This window comes from Harpegnathos saltator, unplaced genomic scaffold, assembly GCF_003227715.2.
Source record: "Harpegnathos saltator strain DR-91 unplaced genomic scaffold, Hsal_v8.6 scaffold255, whole genome shotgun sequence".
Lineage (NCBI taxonomy): Eukaryota > Metazoa > Arthropoda > Insecta > Hymenoptera > Formicidae > Harpegnathos > Harpegnathos saltator.
Genome location: NW_020230045.1, coordinates 1,654,939 through 1,671,232, shown reverse-complemented (window position 1 = coordinate 1,671,232; position 16,294 = coordinate 1,654,939). Strand labels below are relative to the sequence as shown.

At 45.5% G+C, this 16,294-nt stretch overlaps 2 protein-coding genes across 2 annotated transcripts in view; one reads left to right on the top strand and one right to left on the bottom strand.

Annotated features, from left to right (window-relative positions):
- Shal (potassium voltage-gated channel protein Shal) overlaps nucleotides 1-2,529 on the top strand; it is a 129,970-nt gene extending 127,441 nt beyond the window's left edge. Inside the window, exon 5 of the mRNA XM_025299259.1 lies at nucleotides 848-2,529. Coding sequence (XP_025155044.1) covers nucleotides 848-862 — 15 coding nt within the window. The 3' untranslated portion in view covers nucleotides 863-2,529. The remainder of the gene's footprint in view (nucleotides 1-847) is intronic.
- HisCl1 (Histamine-gated chloride channel subunit 1) lies at nucleotides 2,219-15,941 on the bottom strand. Its single transcript, XM_011155632.3, has 8 exons — nucleotides 15,234-15,941; nucleotides 14,146-14,221; nucleotides 12,303-12,480; nucleotides 11,406-11,632; nucleotides 9,582-9,664; nucleotides 8,443-8,754; nucleotides 7,012-7,217; nucleotides 2,219-2,434 (listed from the first exon to the last, which is right to left on the bottom strand). Exons 2-8 carry the CDS (start codon nucleotides 14,217-14,219, stop codon nucleotides 2,258-2,260), a joined length of 1,257 nt encoding a protein of 418 aa, XP_011153934.1. The 5' UTR covers nucleotides 14,220-14,221; nucleotides 15,234-15,941; the 3' UTR covers nucleotides 2,219-2,257.
- Between the last annotated feature and the right edge of the window lie 353 nt (nucleotides 15,942-16,294).

Sequence of the window (16,294 nt, the reverse complement as noted above, 5' to 3'; positions counted from 1 at the left end):
GAAAGGAAAAGCGAATTCCTTTTTATTGTCTTCGTTGCTTCCAGCGTGCGAAACCCGGCCGCATTACGATAACGCGCATAACTGATAATGGCGACAATCGAATGGAAATGATTTTATCGGAGGAACTTCACACGCGCCGTTATCTGGGCCCCTTTTATTTCCGCCTTTCTATATTCCCTCTAGCATGGCGAGGTTATATTACTCGCGAGAAAGTTTCTGCGCACAGTGATAAGAACATAGGAAATCGGAATAACACCGCGGAGTGGAGAAATCTTTTGTGTCGGCAGATTTTTTGATTCTGCCGCGTGTATTTGTGTGTGTGTGTGTATTTTGGGTCTAGTATGTCGCGGAAATTTAATCTCTTTTTGCGAAGAACGAAAATATCCGGAGAAGTAAAACACGCGGCGCAAAATTCTGATTCTGCAAAATCTTACCGCATCTGCTTTTGCGGATTCGTCAAAATTGTTTACTCTTGTTATTGCCCGAAAAATACTTGGAATCGTTTAGATATTTGCCCGATACTCGTAGTTATATCTAGAACGGGTTAATTGTGTTCATTCGGCAGCTGCATATAAGATAATTTGATTGTTTGTTTGAACGTCGCTAATATTGTCTGCTAATGTTGTCTGAGGGCTGCGATAACAACACAGTCCGAATATATTTGACGAGTGACTGCATCAAGATGATGCGGACTAATCCCGCTTGAATTAGTTTCTCACACGTTGTCGCGCATGAATATGTAAATGTCGCTGATCATTTTTAATCGTTATTACTTACACACGCCCGACCTCCGTTGCGAGTTTCACTCTCTCTGTCCGTTTCTTAGCATTTTAATTCTGTATTGCAGTGTCGCGAACATTGATCTACGCTGAGAATCCGACGTGATTTGCGAACGCTGCGCATAGATGTTCGAGCGAGAGAATTTGTGCAAGGATGACCCGTGGAGATTAATTCGAACGACCGAAAGAATAAGCGGAGGTGGAGCAAGGAAAAAGAAAACTCTCTTAACGGAGTTGTTTTGCGTGCAAAGGCGTTAAATTCTAAATGGAGGAAAAAGAATAATCATTTGTACGTTGCGGGACGTTGCGACTCATTCTCGCTCTTGAGAAACGCCGATATAAATGCCGCGTTTATTACCGCACGATGCAGAGAGCGGGGCTCCGCCGCAGTAGTGATAGTCCGTGATGCGTCAGACATCGCGCGCCATCCCCGTCCGCAGCTTCTCCCTTGTTTGTACAGCTTGTTTGGCCCGACAAAAGTGAAAATTCCATAATTTCCACAGATAACAGAAAATATTTGATAATGTGTAATTCAATCGGCAGCACGTATCATTTAAAATTTCGACGTGGGATATGCGACCCTCGCCTCGACTTGCCTCGATTGCGTATTTTATCGTGACAAAAATGCGCGTCTGTGAAAAATGTATTCGTAATCTATGCCTCTGATTACGCCGTCAAAAACACAGGTGAGGAGTAGTAGGTGAATACTATACCGTTCGTTATACGTGTAATTAAAATGCTGTAAATGGTGCAGCGTTCGTTGTCAAAGCGTTGATTGACTTTTTGCATGTTCCGCGCAGAAACGTGCTTTCTCTGTCTCGTTGAAATGTGTACGTTATAAATTACAGTTACCGACAAAAAAATTAATAACACCGTAATGTATTCAAAGCCGTAGTGATTGAAATTCAAATTAGTATACATTGCAAAAAAAAATGTTGGCACACCGTTAACGTATAATCTTTATTTATAGAGGCAAAATATTCTTTGCAAAATGCAATTTTGCACGAAGCGCGTTGAGTGAAGTGCACAAGAGATTAAATCAGTCGACATTTATGCAAGAATTATAAATCTTTTGGAAAATCTCGTATGTCGGTAATTTTGGATAGTCTCAGTATTCGCTGCCACTTATTGCGAGAACTTTCGAACGCGACAGCCGTTCGACAACACCGATCGCTTCGACTTGTCACGTATTTAATATGCATTTTTAATCGAAGCTGCTTGCCGGCGAGTCTTGCGACGACGCGACGCACACATACATCCCCGATAACATAAAAACGCGCGCGTCCAGTCCTACTTTTACCAAACTCTTTTATTGTGCCGTACTTTACATATGGTATCTTACAGGGTACAAACCACCCTTTTCTCCGGCTGATCTCGCGACAGTCTTTCCCGCGATCCGAGCTCTATAAAAGTGCATTTCGTCGGCTCTCGCTGAGCCAGCAGCGCGCGCGCGCGCGCGTCTCGCTCGCCGACTTGCGTTACAGGAAGGTGCTCCAATAGACGACGTTGAGGATGAAGAACGAGAACGGGAAGAAGAATCTGGAGATCTTGTCGATGAAAATGGCGGTGGCGCGGCCTCGGCAGCACTGCTCGTACTGCACCGTCGGCGGCCTCGTCGGGCTTCTGCTTCTCTCGGCGTCCGGCCTCATCGGCGTCTGCAAGATGACATCGAAATCGTGTTTGCGTAGAATAGACGGCAATAAACGGGAAAATGAGAGCAATAAACGAAAGCAGGGACGGCAAAGTTAAATCACGCGTACAGTCTCTCACCCCTTCCGTTCTTCCTTCCTTTTGTCTCACAATTACCGCGAGTTCACAATCTTGCTTTAAGACACAAGCAGTAAGATATCGCAGTCACTTATTCATGGTCCGTAAGAAGGGTGGTCGAGCGTGTTTGGTCAATTCGCTCTCACTGCTTGTGTCTTAGAACAAGATTGTAGACCCGGCTTTAGCTCTCGCCCCAAGATCGATGCCTGTCGGTCGACATCGCTGCCGCGAGGTAAGTACACAGGATTATCGTGTACCGTTATTACTCGTACTATAATAATAACGAACAGCACAAGCGTCAATGGGCGTATTGTTGCTAGTAATAATACCCGATGCAAAAACCTAAGTCACACGAGTCATCATTAAATGCGATACATGCTCAATTCCATTGTTCTTTTCTATTTGCGAATGCTCCGCGTCATATTTTCAATGCTCCAAGTCATAATCAGCTCATAAGTTGCTGTCAGACGTGTCGTCCAAGTGCTCCTTGTCATATTTTGTAGCATTATGTCATACAAGAGCTCTTTCGCGGAAAGAGAGATGAATGCTCTAAATGCTACTTTAGTTATAAATGCTCAAAATGCTCCTCGTTAAAAAGATTAATAAAGAATTAATATTTTATTTAAGATTTTGTATTTTACATTTGATTTGGTTTCAGTTTTACAAATTAAATTTTAATTTATATTTCTTTTGTAGATTCTACATAGATACGTACATACATACATACATATATACATACATACATATATACATATATATATATATATATTTCTATTCCACTTCACATTTTTCATTTTTCAAGTACTGAAAAAAATGATTCAGACCGCAGTACAAATGATTTACTTCCAAAGCAGCAGAGTTCCTCACGTGACCAACCACTTCAACTCGACTTAATTCCTTCGTTATCAGCGTTTCAGAATAATACACCGATTACAGAACATTTTACATCTACACCTCAACCTCTTCCCATTCTCACACCGTCATCAGTATCTTGGAATCAAAGTGACCAGCTAACTCCAACAAATTTAAATTTTCAGACACAATCGCTCCCATACCACAACTCAAATTTGATTTCTTTTTCAAACCCTTTGGGACCATCTCAGATGTCATTCGATAATCCACAATTTAAAAACTTTATTGCTCAATGTTTCAGAGAATTTACACAGCAATCATCGATTTTCAATAATTATGAACAATCATCATTTATGTCTATTTCTCAATTTTCGAATTCAGAATTAAACATAAATTATATTGAAAATGAGAATCAAAACACATATCACACTATGTAATAAAATTTGTTCTATTTGTTTCTATTTCTCAATTTTCGAATCCAGAATTGAACATAAATTATATTGAAAAAGAGAATCAAAACACATATTACACTATGTAATAAAATTTATTCTTATTATAAAATATTTTACAATAAATAAATTTATCATTTAAAAACTTCAACTGAGCAATTCATTATTACACACAATAAATCTTTCGTTCTCGAGGAGGTAAGGCTAGAAAATACAGTCGAGTTTAATATTTTTGCTTATGTATCTATTCTATTGAGTAGGAACTACCACATTTATCAAATATTTAAAAAAATTTTAATTAATTATTACTATTTCTTTTTTGTAAATGTAGTATCTCTAGCTTCAATAGAACAGCATATAAGTAAAAATATAAACTTGGCTATATTTTTCTGGCTCTTCTCCTCCTCGGGAACGAAATGTGCAATACCAAAATTTTGAGCACAAGGAGCATTTGTAACTTTTATCATCAGCAGCATATGGAGCACATAGAGCACGTGGAGCATGAAATTTTGGACAAGAAAGTAGAATTTTGAGCACTCATAAGTGCTCTAAAGTTATATTTGTTAAAAAAGCAGCTTTTGGAGCACTGGCTTTTCTAATGTATTATGAAATGAAGGAATGCTATAAATGCTACGCCTATCTTTTGAGCATTTGTATGACATAGGTTTTTACCTCGGGTAACAGCAGATTTATAATAATAATCAGCACACGCGCACATATCATTAATAACGGCAAGTTCATTAGCATCAACAAGAGCAACGCGCTCGCGCATTAATGATAACAATAAATTGGCAATATAATAATACGTAACATGTGTGCGCGCGCTCGTGTGTGTGCGTGTCATTGCTGATATCGCATTGGTCAATCTTGTTACACATGGGTGCGCAGAGGGTGCGCATCATGGAGACCTTGGCATCCCCGAGGGACGGGGCGAAAGAGGCGTTTCGCGCGCGTGATAATCGCGGGCGAGCGTAACGAAGCGCAAAGCGCGAGTTTTGCGTGCGGCGGCGACGCTTGTTTCGCGCGAACGCGACCGTCGTTTTACCGTCGCGGTGACGGCGGAGCAAATATCACGACGAGTGTAATGAAAGAGCGGCGGGGGGTGCGCCGCTCTCTCTCTCTCTCTCTCTCTCTCTCTCTCTTTCTCTCTCTGTGTGTACATCGCGCGGCGAATTGCAAAGTCACCGCGTGTAAATCGGCGGAAGACGGAAGGTGCCGGGAGCAAATATTTCTCTCACCTTTCGCGAGGACCTGGCCGAGGAGGGTAGGGGGGGGGGAGCAGGGACGCGAATGCGGTGTCGCGATAAAATAAAACTCGGGAACTTGCTCGGCTACGAAGTTCTCGTCGGGGAAGTTACTCGTCGCGCGATACGGAACAGTCGTCCGGGAGAGCGGTTGTACTTCGAGCGGCGATACTTCGCCGCCGCGCTTCGTGCCATTTACCGTGTAACATTCGGCTGAAATCGGAAGTAAACTCTCCGCGTCTGTGCGGAGAAGTCTCCCGCATTAAGAGGGAGAAGAGACGCTCCCGGCCGCAAAGTAGGACTCGATGGAGCTCGTAAAATGGCATTCCGCCGCTCACTTCGTCGTCTCTTTTATCGGAGATTAAGATGATGCGTATCGCACGCAGCGAGAAGCTTACGTTTCTGATTTAAATTCCTCAGATTTATTCGGGACCGAAGTGGCCGTTTCAATGCGGGCGGCTGTTTCATTGTCAAAAGAGATTTTATCGAAATTCATTATCGAAAAAGGTGTTCTATTTGTAAAGTGATTTTTCCCATAGTCTCATATTCTAAGCGAAGCCTTTTACAGAAAAAGGATTCCTCTTTCCATAAAGCGATTAAAGTGTGAATTTCCATTCATCTAAAATTTATTAGATATTATTCCAATTGTTCTCCTCTGATTTCAAGAGGATTTCCTCTTGAAATCAATTAATTTTCCTCTCATATGAGGAGGAATATATTGACTTGAATGTCGGCTTCTTTTGTTCAGTCATGCTCTACCTCCAGACATGAACGAAAAAAAATAACCATACGTTCATGGGTCAGAATATTTGGAATGCTTTTCGCAAAAGGTATGTGTGTTGATGTAACGCAGATAATTTTCACTCATATTTGGTCAAATATAGTTTATAATCTATTGCAAGAAGTTGAATAGTATATTCTTTCTTTTAACTATGTTTCATACAATTGGTTATGATGAACATCCTTGTAACTATGAAGTCCATAACAAAATCGCTTCGAAATTTATTTGTTATCATGATCTTATTTCATTCGTGCCTACTTACTGTAGAACTGTAGCCAAAAGTACATCTATATATATATATATATATATATTACCTTTCGCTATACATTATAATAATTTTTCTCAAATTAACTAATATAACCAATAAGAATAAATAATAATCCTGTTAAAAAAAGATGAAATAATCTATGTATGTATAAGAGGGAATTTATATTAAAATCAATAAGATTATACATATAACATATAATCCCTCTAACTTTGAGAATAATATGTTTATAATATTTTCCTCTTAATCTCCTAGAGGAATCCTTTTGAGGGCATAATAAAATCTTCTAAATGTTAAATGTTTCCGCTTGTTCTGAAATTACTTCTTTTTTTGGGTGATATATTGTCAGATGAATTACTGTGTGATGTTCAACTCGCGTGCGAGCCGGATACACGCGATTTTCCGAATCTCAGGAGAGGAGAGCTTCACTGACGCTGTGATTAAAAGTATCAAGTGAAAATTTCAATCACTCACAAACGTGGATTCCCGTGGAGACACTTTTTATATTTATCTTTACGCAACTATTTATCATCATTTTATAATGTTAAAATTTCAAGACAGTTTTTTAAATTAAGGGTCGAAAGGTCCCGGCGGATGTAAAACGGTTCCCCTCCCGCTTCATTTATCAAGCGGGGTGACGTTACTTCGTCCTCGGCGATCTTTACGGCCCCGTGAGCGCCGATAATTGATAATGGTTGCGGTTTACAACGCAGCGTCGTTTGTTCTTGGCGTTTTTACGTGATCAAGCGATGTCGCGAGGCTACGCGGGGAGGCAGGAGCGTGTGTTTTGCTTTATCTCAGCTATCAATTTCGCGAAGCTGTCGGAGCGAAACGGCAAATACAACCACGCGCCACGCTTCTTCCGCGCGTTTACCTTGAAGTCGTCGATGGCCTCTCGAAGATCCTCGTCCGAGTAGCCCTTCATGGCCTTTGTGGCGATCGGTCCCATGTAGTTGTTCACCACGGCGAATTCCATCAGGGAGAGGAAGACGAACACGCTGCACGACGACATCCACACGTCGATCGCCTTCACGTACGACACCGGCGGCAGGGACTGCTGGGATTGCGTGTTCTGCGTGGCTGCAAGAAAGAGTGGTGCTAAATCCCTTCGACCTCGGTGAAGTCGAGTCGATCGGTCACTCGCAGGTATCCACCAATGTTCTTCGCGCGCGACAAAAACGAGCGCGAGAGGTTTTCGTATTGTTCGCTTTTTAAATTTATTTTTCACTGCTGAAGAAATACATTTTTTACCACACTTTTCGGCTTGTTTACAAGTTATCGGAAATCATTTCAGTTTTCGTCCGTTCATCTGCGCTGTTATCTGATTGTACGCACCACAGGCTTCTCTCGCGAGTGAAAAGAATGATTATGTTGTAATTTACGATGCAACCTAATGGGCACAATATTGCACCGCGTTTAACCCGCGAAGAATATAAATCGCTTAGACGGCGACGGGGGAGAGACTTTCTCTCTCTCTCTCTCTCTCTCTCTCTCTCTCTCTCTCTCTCTTTCTCGCGTGAGAATTTAATTAACAGCAACTTTCGTCCGGGTGAGAATTAAGAAGTCAAATCGCGGTATTGTGCGGGCAAGTGTAAAATATCTGCCGGAAGACAAATTTACACCGCGAGCGAGTAAAATTAGAAACTAACGACGTAAAGTGTGTACGTTACGGTATTACGCAGCGTTACGCATGAAATCCCAATTATATCAATTACCGTCCCGATGTCCCGGAAATATCAATTACCGTTGAATACAATAAATGTAGATACATATTAAATATACCCGATAAATATAATAAGCGTAATTAAAGGACCCTCGCGAGAATTACCGCCGCGAAACGAGCGCGGTTTCGGCTCTGTTTTATCATTTGCGTGTATCGGTACGTTCTTCGTGATTAACGCGGACGGAATTGATATCGACCATTAATAATCCGCATCGGAGATATCGGAGATATCCCGTTTAGTTCCGCTTCTGCGGTAAAAAGCACGCGTGCGCGCACACAGACGCGCGCAGACTCCCGCCGCGTACATGCACGAGACCGTCGGGGGAGTCAATTGCGAATGATTTCGTTCTCGGTCCCGGCTTAACGCCAGCAAAAAGTCGCCGGCAATTTTAGTAAATTACGGCTCAGCTGGCATTTATCCCGCCGCTCGTACAGCCGGCGGGACACAAAGCCTCGTCCTAATCGCGGATATCGTGAATAGTCACCGCGAGCAATGGACATAGAGGGGTAGGATGGAGGGAGCAGGGGGGGAGGAGGAGGAGGAGAAGGGGCAGGAGGGGGAAACGGAGGGTCGCGCTTTACCGAGGGTCAGCAGTGACGTCACACCGAGGGTGACCCGCGCCGGGATGGCTTCCGGCTTGATCCAGAAGGCGATCCAGGACATGACGACGATCAGGGCGGACGGGATGTACGTGTGGAACAGGTGATAGCCCAGTCTCCGGCGCAGATTGAAGACAATCTGTATGCACGTGAAGTTTCCGGTGGAGTATTCGATCGTGCAGTCGGTGGTGTAGTTGTTCGATATGTCGAGCTGCGGCAGCTCGATCTCCGGATTAACCACCAGGGGATCCGTCGTGTTCCACAGGAATATCAGGTCCTGGGTCGTATGCGAAACTGGAATGTGCGAATATGCGCGGAGCACGAAGGAAGAAGCGCGAATGGAATCGCCGTCGTGAATGGCAAAGTGAGTAACGAGCGGGCGAACGAGCTCGATGTTATTTTACGGTATCATCGCGTCTCTCGGCGGCGAACTGAGCCGAGTGTTCCGATTAGCGGCCAAGTAATCTGATCGTGAAAATAAATTGATAAATAAATATATCGCGTATCGTGCCGGGTGCGCAAAGTCGATTTTCTCGATGGAAAGCTGAGACGTCTCACAAAGTCGTGTATTTCCCTCTTATTTTCGGAAAGATCTTGTGATCCTGATGTTCCGGCATTTTTATAAATTTCTAATCCGGCACTTTTTAATATCTTTTCGTACTTGTTATGAAAATTGAAATGAGAATAAGTGCATATGCTTAATCTTTAAAAGCTACCGTCAAATATCACCCCAAGCTAACCTTTCTTCTTATGTTTACAGAAAAGTATACGCGGGAGTTAACGTGCTTTATCATAATGTTGTACAAATAGTGCGAATAATTACTCGTAAAATCAGTATTGTCAGTGTGGTTACGCTTTTTGAGTGAGATCGAAAATTCGCACGAGGTTACATTTCATCCATGGTAGCCTCTAAGGGTTAAGATAAGTATAGACCGGCGTTCGCTGATTCATTAAGGAAAACCCGCGACAGAATCGACGACAGGTACGAGTAGACAAAGCTCACGAGTGCGTGTGTGTATGTGTGCGTGTGTGTCTTTTGTGTTAACGTCATCGAGCGTAGACAACATCGCGATCCACGCCGAAGCGTATCGCGATGCGGCTGTTGTTTGTTATGTACTCACGGCTCTCGATCATCATCGAGCAGATCTGAGTGTCGTGTGGATAGGATTCGAACTTCATCGCGCAGGAAAGCACCAATGTCAATCTGAAACGAATATTGCATTTCGCTGTACATTCCCGGCGTGCGATGCAAAGTAACGTAATACTCCCATTAATCAAATTACATTCCAATCTGCAGCGCGAGTGAATTACTCGCGCTCGGTACTCGCTATTTTCGCGAATGGGCAAACAAACGGCGGAGCCTCCCGCCGCATTTTTTTTCTCTCCTCTTTCCACCCTCCCTCGACGGCACGTAACGGCCATTCGTAACTAGAGAAACTGAATCCGTATCGCTCGATTGGCAATAAAATTTGACAAAATTGTCGGCCGCGCGGCAGCAACTTGTCCAGCCAAGTCCGGCGTTGGATTAAAAGCGCCCGCAGACGAAAATAAACGAGGCTATCGTCGAAAAGCGAGAACGTCACACAGACGTGACTCGGAACACATAATCGTCACCGTGATTGATGCTCCATGCGCGTCGCATCGCGAGCTCACCGCGACGGTCGAAGCGTCCGCTTTAATGGGACTTGATTTAAGGTGATATAACGGAAAAGCCGATGGGAGAAAAAAAGACGGACTGCAAGTTCGACGCAAGTGCACGTAAATATGTACACAAGAAGCGAGTTTCACAAGAAAAGAGGAAAAAAAGAAACGATGGAGGAGGAAACTCTCCGCATGATGCTGCACTTCTCGCGCGCGCGCGCGCGCGCAGGCAGTTAGAGCTCTCTAGAGCTCTAATAATATTTCACTCGCGAAAGGAGACCGCTGAAGCTCGCAATAAGTTTTGCAGCTTCGAGTTTTTTCTCTTCGGGCGCACCAATGCCGGCGCGACGTCGTCGTCGCGAGCGTATCTCATTGCGATAGTTTCGTTCGCGCAGAGCGAAGTGCTTCTATAATAGGGGGCGGGCGAGAGGGATGAGAAAAGAGTACGCTAATATTTCTCGAGGTACTACGGGCGTCTCTTCTCGAGAAAGAACGCATGTGTGAGCTCGTACTCGCGATATATCAATGGCGCTTACCTGCGCTCCTCCGGAAAAGATCGCTCGTCGAGATTATTGGTCTCCCTTTGTTCTTTCCCGACATTTCCCGATCCGTAGCGCGCTCGATCGTTCGCAACGTCGTTCAGCGAAAAGAAAAAGAAAGAAATAAAAAATCGAAGCATCTCCGACACTCGCCTCGCCTCGAGTATTTCTTCTCCGTTTCGTTTCGCTCGCGTCACTTGGTTATTTGCGTAATTTTAGAGAGACAGAGGAAAAGGGAAGGAGAAAGAGAGGGGGAGGTGGGAAGGAGAGAGTTATTGGCGCCGAAAGTTATTTACGGGAACAATTTCGTTGGTTTCCTCTTCGCATTTAGCTCTTGCCGTTTAATGAGGCGGCAAAAGTAACTTTCCGAAGCCGTGAAAGTTACGAGACAGGGAGATGAAAGGTTTTTAACTAGCACTTTCACACCGAGAAATATAATTTTCGCAGTTGGGAGACTCTCGCTTCTTTAGCCGCGCATTTAGCGTTAAGCGCGGCTATTTGATTTCAACTTTGTGTGTAAACGGCACCGACTCGCTAACAAAATATTCCGCCACGTCATTAGTCTTTTCTCCACCGATTAGGAGAGAAGATGATATAACACTTGAACGCTCTTGCAATTTTTGTCATTAGCAATACACAATGTGCGTTCTTTCTCTGCGCCAGACGAGATCCGTGCACAGCGGGGTGGTTGTCGCCAGATATGCCGGCAAAATAATGCGTAAGACATAGCGTGCATAAGCAGCGCGAGTGCGCGTTGAGTCTTACTTGGACATGTAGAGCAACGTCTTGTCGTGATAAAGCCAGAGATAATGGTTCGGTATCGACATCTCGTGGAAGGTGACCTTCTTCGCGTTCTTGAAGAAGCAGTCGGGCCTCCAGATGTTGTGCAACCAATCCACGTCGAGTATCCTGTAATCTTCAGACATGTTCTCCGGCAACCGCAGCCTAGAGTCTCGCCAGCTTTGCGCGAGAAATATGTCCGCCACGTACGTCTGTCGTCGTGGAAAAACAACAGTGAGCAGATGCCGCGTGTCACGTGCGACGACACGTATGCAGACGACATAATTATGCTCTTTCTCCTTTCCCCTCCTTCCCCTCGAATAAAAGACCTTCTAAATTATCGTTGACTTCCGTGCAAACTACACTTGACGTCCGTCAAAAACTCGGGGACGACGGAAAATTTTGCGAGTGAATAGCGAAACCAGCAATTTGGCCTTGTAGTTTTACGTATTCCATTGTACATTATTGCGTAAACGAGAATATTTATATATATGTATATATATATATATATATATATATAATATTAATTATAACATAAATAATATGTAAATATGCTGCTATTGCAAAAAATATATTTATACTTATATGATAAATAGATAAAATATATTTTATGTATAATTTTTTTATACATATAATATTAACTGTGTACATTGTAGAAAATAAAATAAAGAAAAAATGGTCTTGGACTAATCTTAGCAATGAAACGTCAAGTTTGTTTTTATATTTAGATGAAAGCAAATTTTTTGCAACTCGTTACATCTCTTGTCAAGCATAGGTCCCGACGTGTGCAATTGTAGAGGAGGTAAAGGATGCGATGTGTTACTCGGGGAGAAAGCAATAAACGGGAGAACGAATTTTCCGGCTTATGTCGGCTTCGCTTACCATCGATTCCTCATTTATCGAGTCCAGGCTCAGCACAGTCACGTGAAAATAAACGATGGTGGGCTGCCCGAGGAATTTCGGTGCTCTGTGCTTGTCGTACTGCTTCGGATTCAAAGGCAGGATGTCCTTCAGCGACAACGAGGCCTCCTTTTTCCCGTATTCATCAAACTCCAGCTTCCTGAAATATCAAAAGCCGCGGGAACCAGCTCGCTAATGGACACATTATTCCACACATATCTCCTGTCAAAGATTATTCTTGACTTGAGGACGAATTATATCGCCTTCGATGGAACATCCGACAAGTTTTTACGGTAAGTATTTTTTACGCTAACGATTTCCGATTACACGTAGCTCCAAGGTGCACGAGTGAATAAAATTGCCGAGAAATCTTTCATATCCAGAAATGTACATCTTTTATTAAATCTCTAACAATATATTGAGGGGCTGATAGCTACATGTCATTGGCGACAAAATTTTTGTCAACGCTGATTGAGACATACGTCGCTGTAAATAACGTAACATGATAAGAAATACAATACATAATGTCAACTATAGGCGATTGTTGGATTAGGACGCGGCAGACTTAGGTAAAGTTGCTGTAAAATCGCCTTATATCACTATGAAACCCGCCAAGCCGATAATCTGTAACGAGACTCTCAAGAACTTTCTCGCCTGCTGGTTTCCAGCTTTACTAGAAATATCGTGACCCGATAGCCGCCATTACAAGCGCGAAACGTGAATATTAACGACATATTTTAACATCGTCGTGAGAGAGATAGAGGCCATCATCGGCATTCGGTGCACCCAGCGATGTAAATTACCCAGTACCGTCGAGTATGTCACTCTTCTGTTGTTGGGTCGTCGTGAAAAAATAATACGGCCAGCAATGTTAATCGCTTCTCATGACAAAAAAGCGTTGCTTTCAACGCTGGAGCGCGACGAATTTACAGCGACGATCCTTTAAAGTTTAAACGATGGCCTCCAGCGGGGCGATATCGCCGCTCATTACGGCGATTTTTATTGCAGCATCAACAACGCTTATAAATTATTCACACAAGTCGTAAGAACCGAACGCGAGTTGTCGGTTTTATTATCGCAGAGTGGGTGCCTGCTCCGGGGAGCAGTCGTGGGCGTCGTGATCGTTAACTGCCGGACTTTCTTTGTTCAATTAGTGTCTGGTTGCCTGGCGGAATGCTATTGATTAAAGAATGTCCCGCGGGACACGACTGCGTGGGACGTGCGACATCAAATTGTGTGAGCGCGTCCATGCGCGCGAGACGTACGTCGCACCGCGCACATCGCGGAGACTGACGCAAATTACGTCGTGCGCAGCGTAGCTGCGAAGATAAAACTCGCACTCGGAACATCGAAAAAGTCTCGTTCGAAGCGACAACGAAGCCGCAGCGCCGCTTCATTTCTCATCAGCTTTTAATTTCGTCGGGTGCGCACACGCTGCGGCTGAGGAGAAAAGAGAGGAATCTTCGTATCTTTCTTGAAAATTAATTAATCATCTGTGTTGAATATTTGTGTTTGACCAAGCTCGTCGTACAATTAATAAAAGGAACCGTAACACAATTCTCCCGCGGAGCCGCCCGGGGCCATTCCCTTAATTAAAGTGGATCCCGCGCGGTCTCCTCGCGCGGGAGAGAAGAAGAAGCGGCCGATAAGAGACTCATTCTTAATATCTTTTCACGCTTCTCCGCTACCTGTCGCGCTACGACGAAATTCCCGTCTCGGAGAGCCCGAGGAATTTCCTTCCGCATGCCGAAAGGATCTCGCGAGCATCCTCCTCCGCTCGTTCGCCGGCGCGACGGATAAAGGGCGCAGATTTGCGTATACTCACGAGAAGTGCGGGGCGGCCGTGTCAAGCAGGGTGTACAAGTAGCAGCATATGATCACCAGCGAGTGGCCCGTCATACCTAAGGAGTGAATAACGAGTGAGAGAGAGAGAGAGAGAGAGAGAGCGGGAGGAAGAACCGCACGGATGGGGTTTGCGCGAGGCGAGGGGCGAGAGAGGCGTGTAACGTGTGTCACGGCGCGAAGAAAGACCGGAGCGAAGGTAGGCGCGCGCGCGCACGCGGCGAAGTATGCTGAGAACGCCATAAAGTATTCATCGGCGCGGAGGGATCGATGAGATCGTTTTCAAGTCCCCGGCTTTCTCTCTCTCGCGGACATCAAAGGCGCACACCAGCCCAGCATCACCGCGACCGCCATCGCTGCCGCCACCATCAGGACAGCCCCTTCTCCTTCTCTTCGAGAGAGAGAGAGAGAGAGAGAGAGAGAGAGGGAGAGGGGGAGAGAGAGAGAGAGAGAGAGAGAGAGAAAATGCGGATACGACTCCGCTCTCGCCTCCTTCAGCCTCGCGTCGTGTTACACGCGAGCGCGGCCGGCGCGCGTATCGGTCTTATTAATGTTGCAACGTAACTGCATAATTAACTCCGCGGGACTCGCGCCTGCCGATCGGTCTCGTCGATAATTTCGAATTGTCGCTCGCTTTTATTACCCTTGTCAATAGCGTCGCGTTTTGACGGCCAATCAGCGAGCAATTCATAAGCGGCGATCATTAGCGCGCTCTCGAGCGCGATTTATACAGTACAGTGAGGCCCGCGGTGGATCCGCGTAATTATCGCGCGATCATGAAATGACGGCGCGGCGCTGTGCCGTGAATGTCGTCGACGTGGGAACGACGACGCGGCGAGATCTCGGCGGTTTGTGTCGCGCGATCGCGCGGAAATAGCGCGTCTCCTCTCTCACGATCCGCGGCGTATTAATAACATACGACTCGATCGATCGCTAGGTTTTCGCCGCCAACTCTCACGCGGCCTAAGAAGCTGCCTAAGCACACGCCGGCTGTGCACGATTCGCGCTTATCTCGCTATTAAATCCTCACGCGGTCCTATCCGCGCTTTTACGATCCAATTTTCCACTCACCGCTCAGCTGCACATTCTATCGTTCGGAAATCCGGCGAATGCTCGCGACGAGGACCGAACGGAAGCTATCAGCCGCTCGACCGGATCGAAAATCCTTCCCAACGGATCTCTCGATCGCTCTCGGTCCCTCGTGGATCAATGAGCATCTGAATTACATTTCAACGTGACGTCCCGCACGAGCGGAGCCGCCACCGGCGCGGATCGGGGCGACGTCGTTAGTCGCGGGTCTTGATGAGCCACGTCGTCGACGTCGATCATCGGTCGCGGCCGAGACGTGGGCCCTTCGAGTACATCGGAGTACGTCACACGGAGTTCGCGAATGTCACACGTCGCGCCGCGAGGACTGTGATTTCTTAGGAATATGAGCGTCCTCGCGTGCGCGCAAGCCGGTCGCTCGGTGATTTTTCACGCTGGGCAACTCCGCTCTATTCTAGCATGAGCAAGATTTTGCAGTCGGCTATATAAGAGCGGTATTCATAGTCGCTGCTTGCGCGCCGCGCTTTTAAATACAAGACAGTCTAGCCTGGGACGAGCTTGTAGTCGCACAGTGGAAGCTTTAAGCAGTGCCTCTTAAGATATCGCCTTGAATCATCCGCCGTAAAGCGGGCCTTTTAAAAGAGAGACACGCCGGGCTCTCTCTCTCTCTCTCTCTCATTAATTTTTTACAACTTGCAGAATAAGGCTCCCCGCGGGGTGTTCCACGACGAGCAGACGAGAGAGATCGGCTCGATTTGAATCTGATCCTTCTCGACGCGTCTCTACGTGTCTCCTCCCGTCCAACCAAGTCGGGACTCTCGAGTCTCACGAGGTGGGATGTTATGTAACGAACATGAAGGGAACGTCTCGAGCTGACGGCGCGAGAACGTATCACGAGTGTTTCGACAGACCGGAAGGGAAGACTATATATATAGGCAATACTGATCGCTCACGCTCGTAAATTCTGCAAATAACAACTCGTGCTAGTCCCGTCTAGCGAGACACCGCGCGGCCGACGTCACATACGATGCACTTAAAGGCAAGAAGCTGAAGCCATGGGCACTCGCTTCGCGCGACTACTGCGA

Coding starts and splice junctions, on each gene's coding strand:
- HisCl1 (XM_011155632.3), bottom strand. CDS start 14,219: ATGACGGGCCACTCGCTGGTGATCATATGCTGCTACTTGTACACCCTG. Junction 12,481..14,145: donor ACGGCCGCCCCGCACTTCTC/GTGAGTATACGC, acceptor TTGATATTTCAG/GAAGCTGGAGTTTGATGAAT. Junction 11,633..12,302: donor CGATAAATGAGGAATCGATG/GTAAGCGAAGCC, acceptor CCACGACGACAG/ACGTACGTGGCGGACATATT.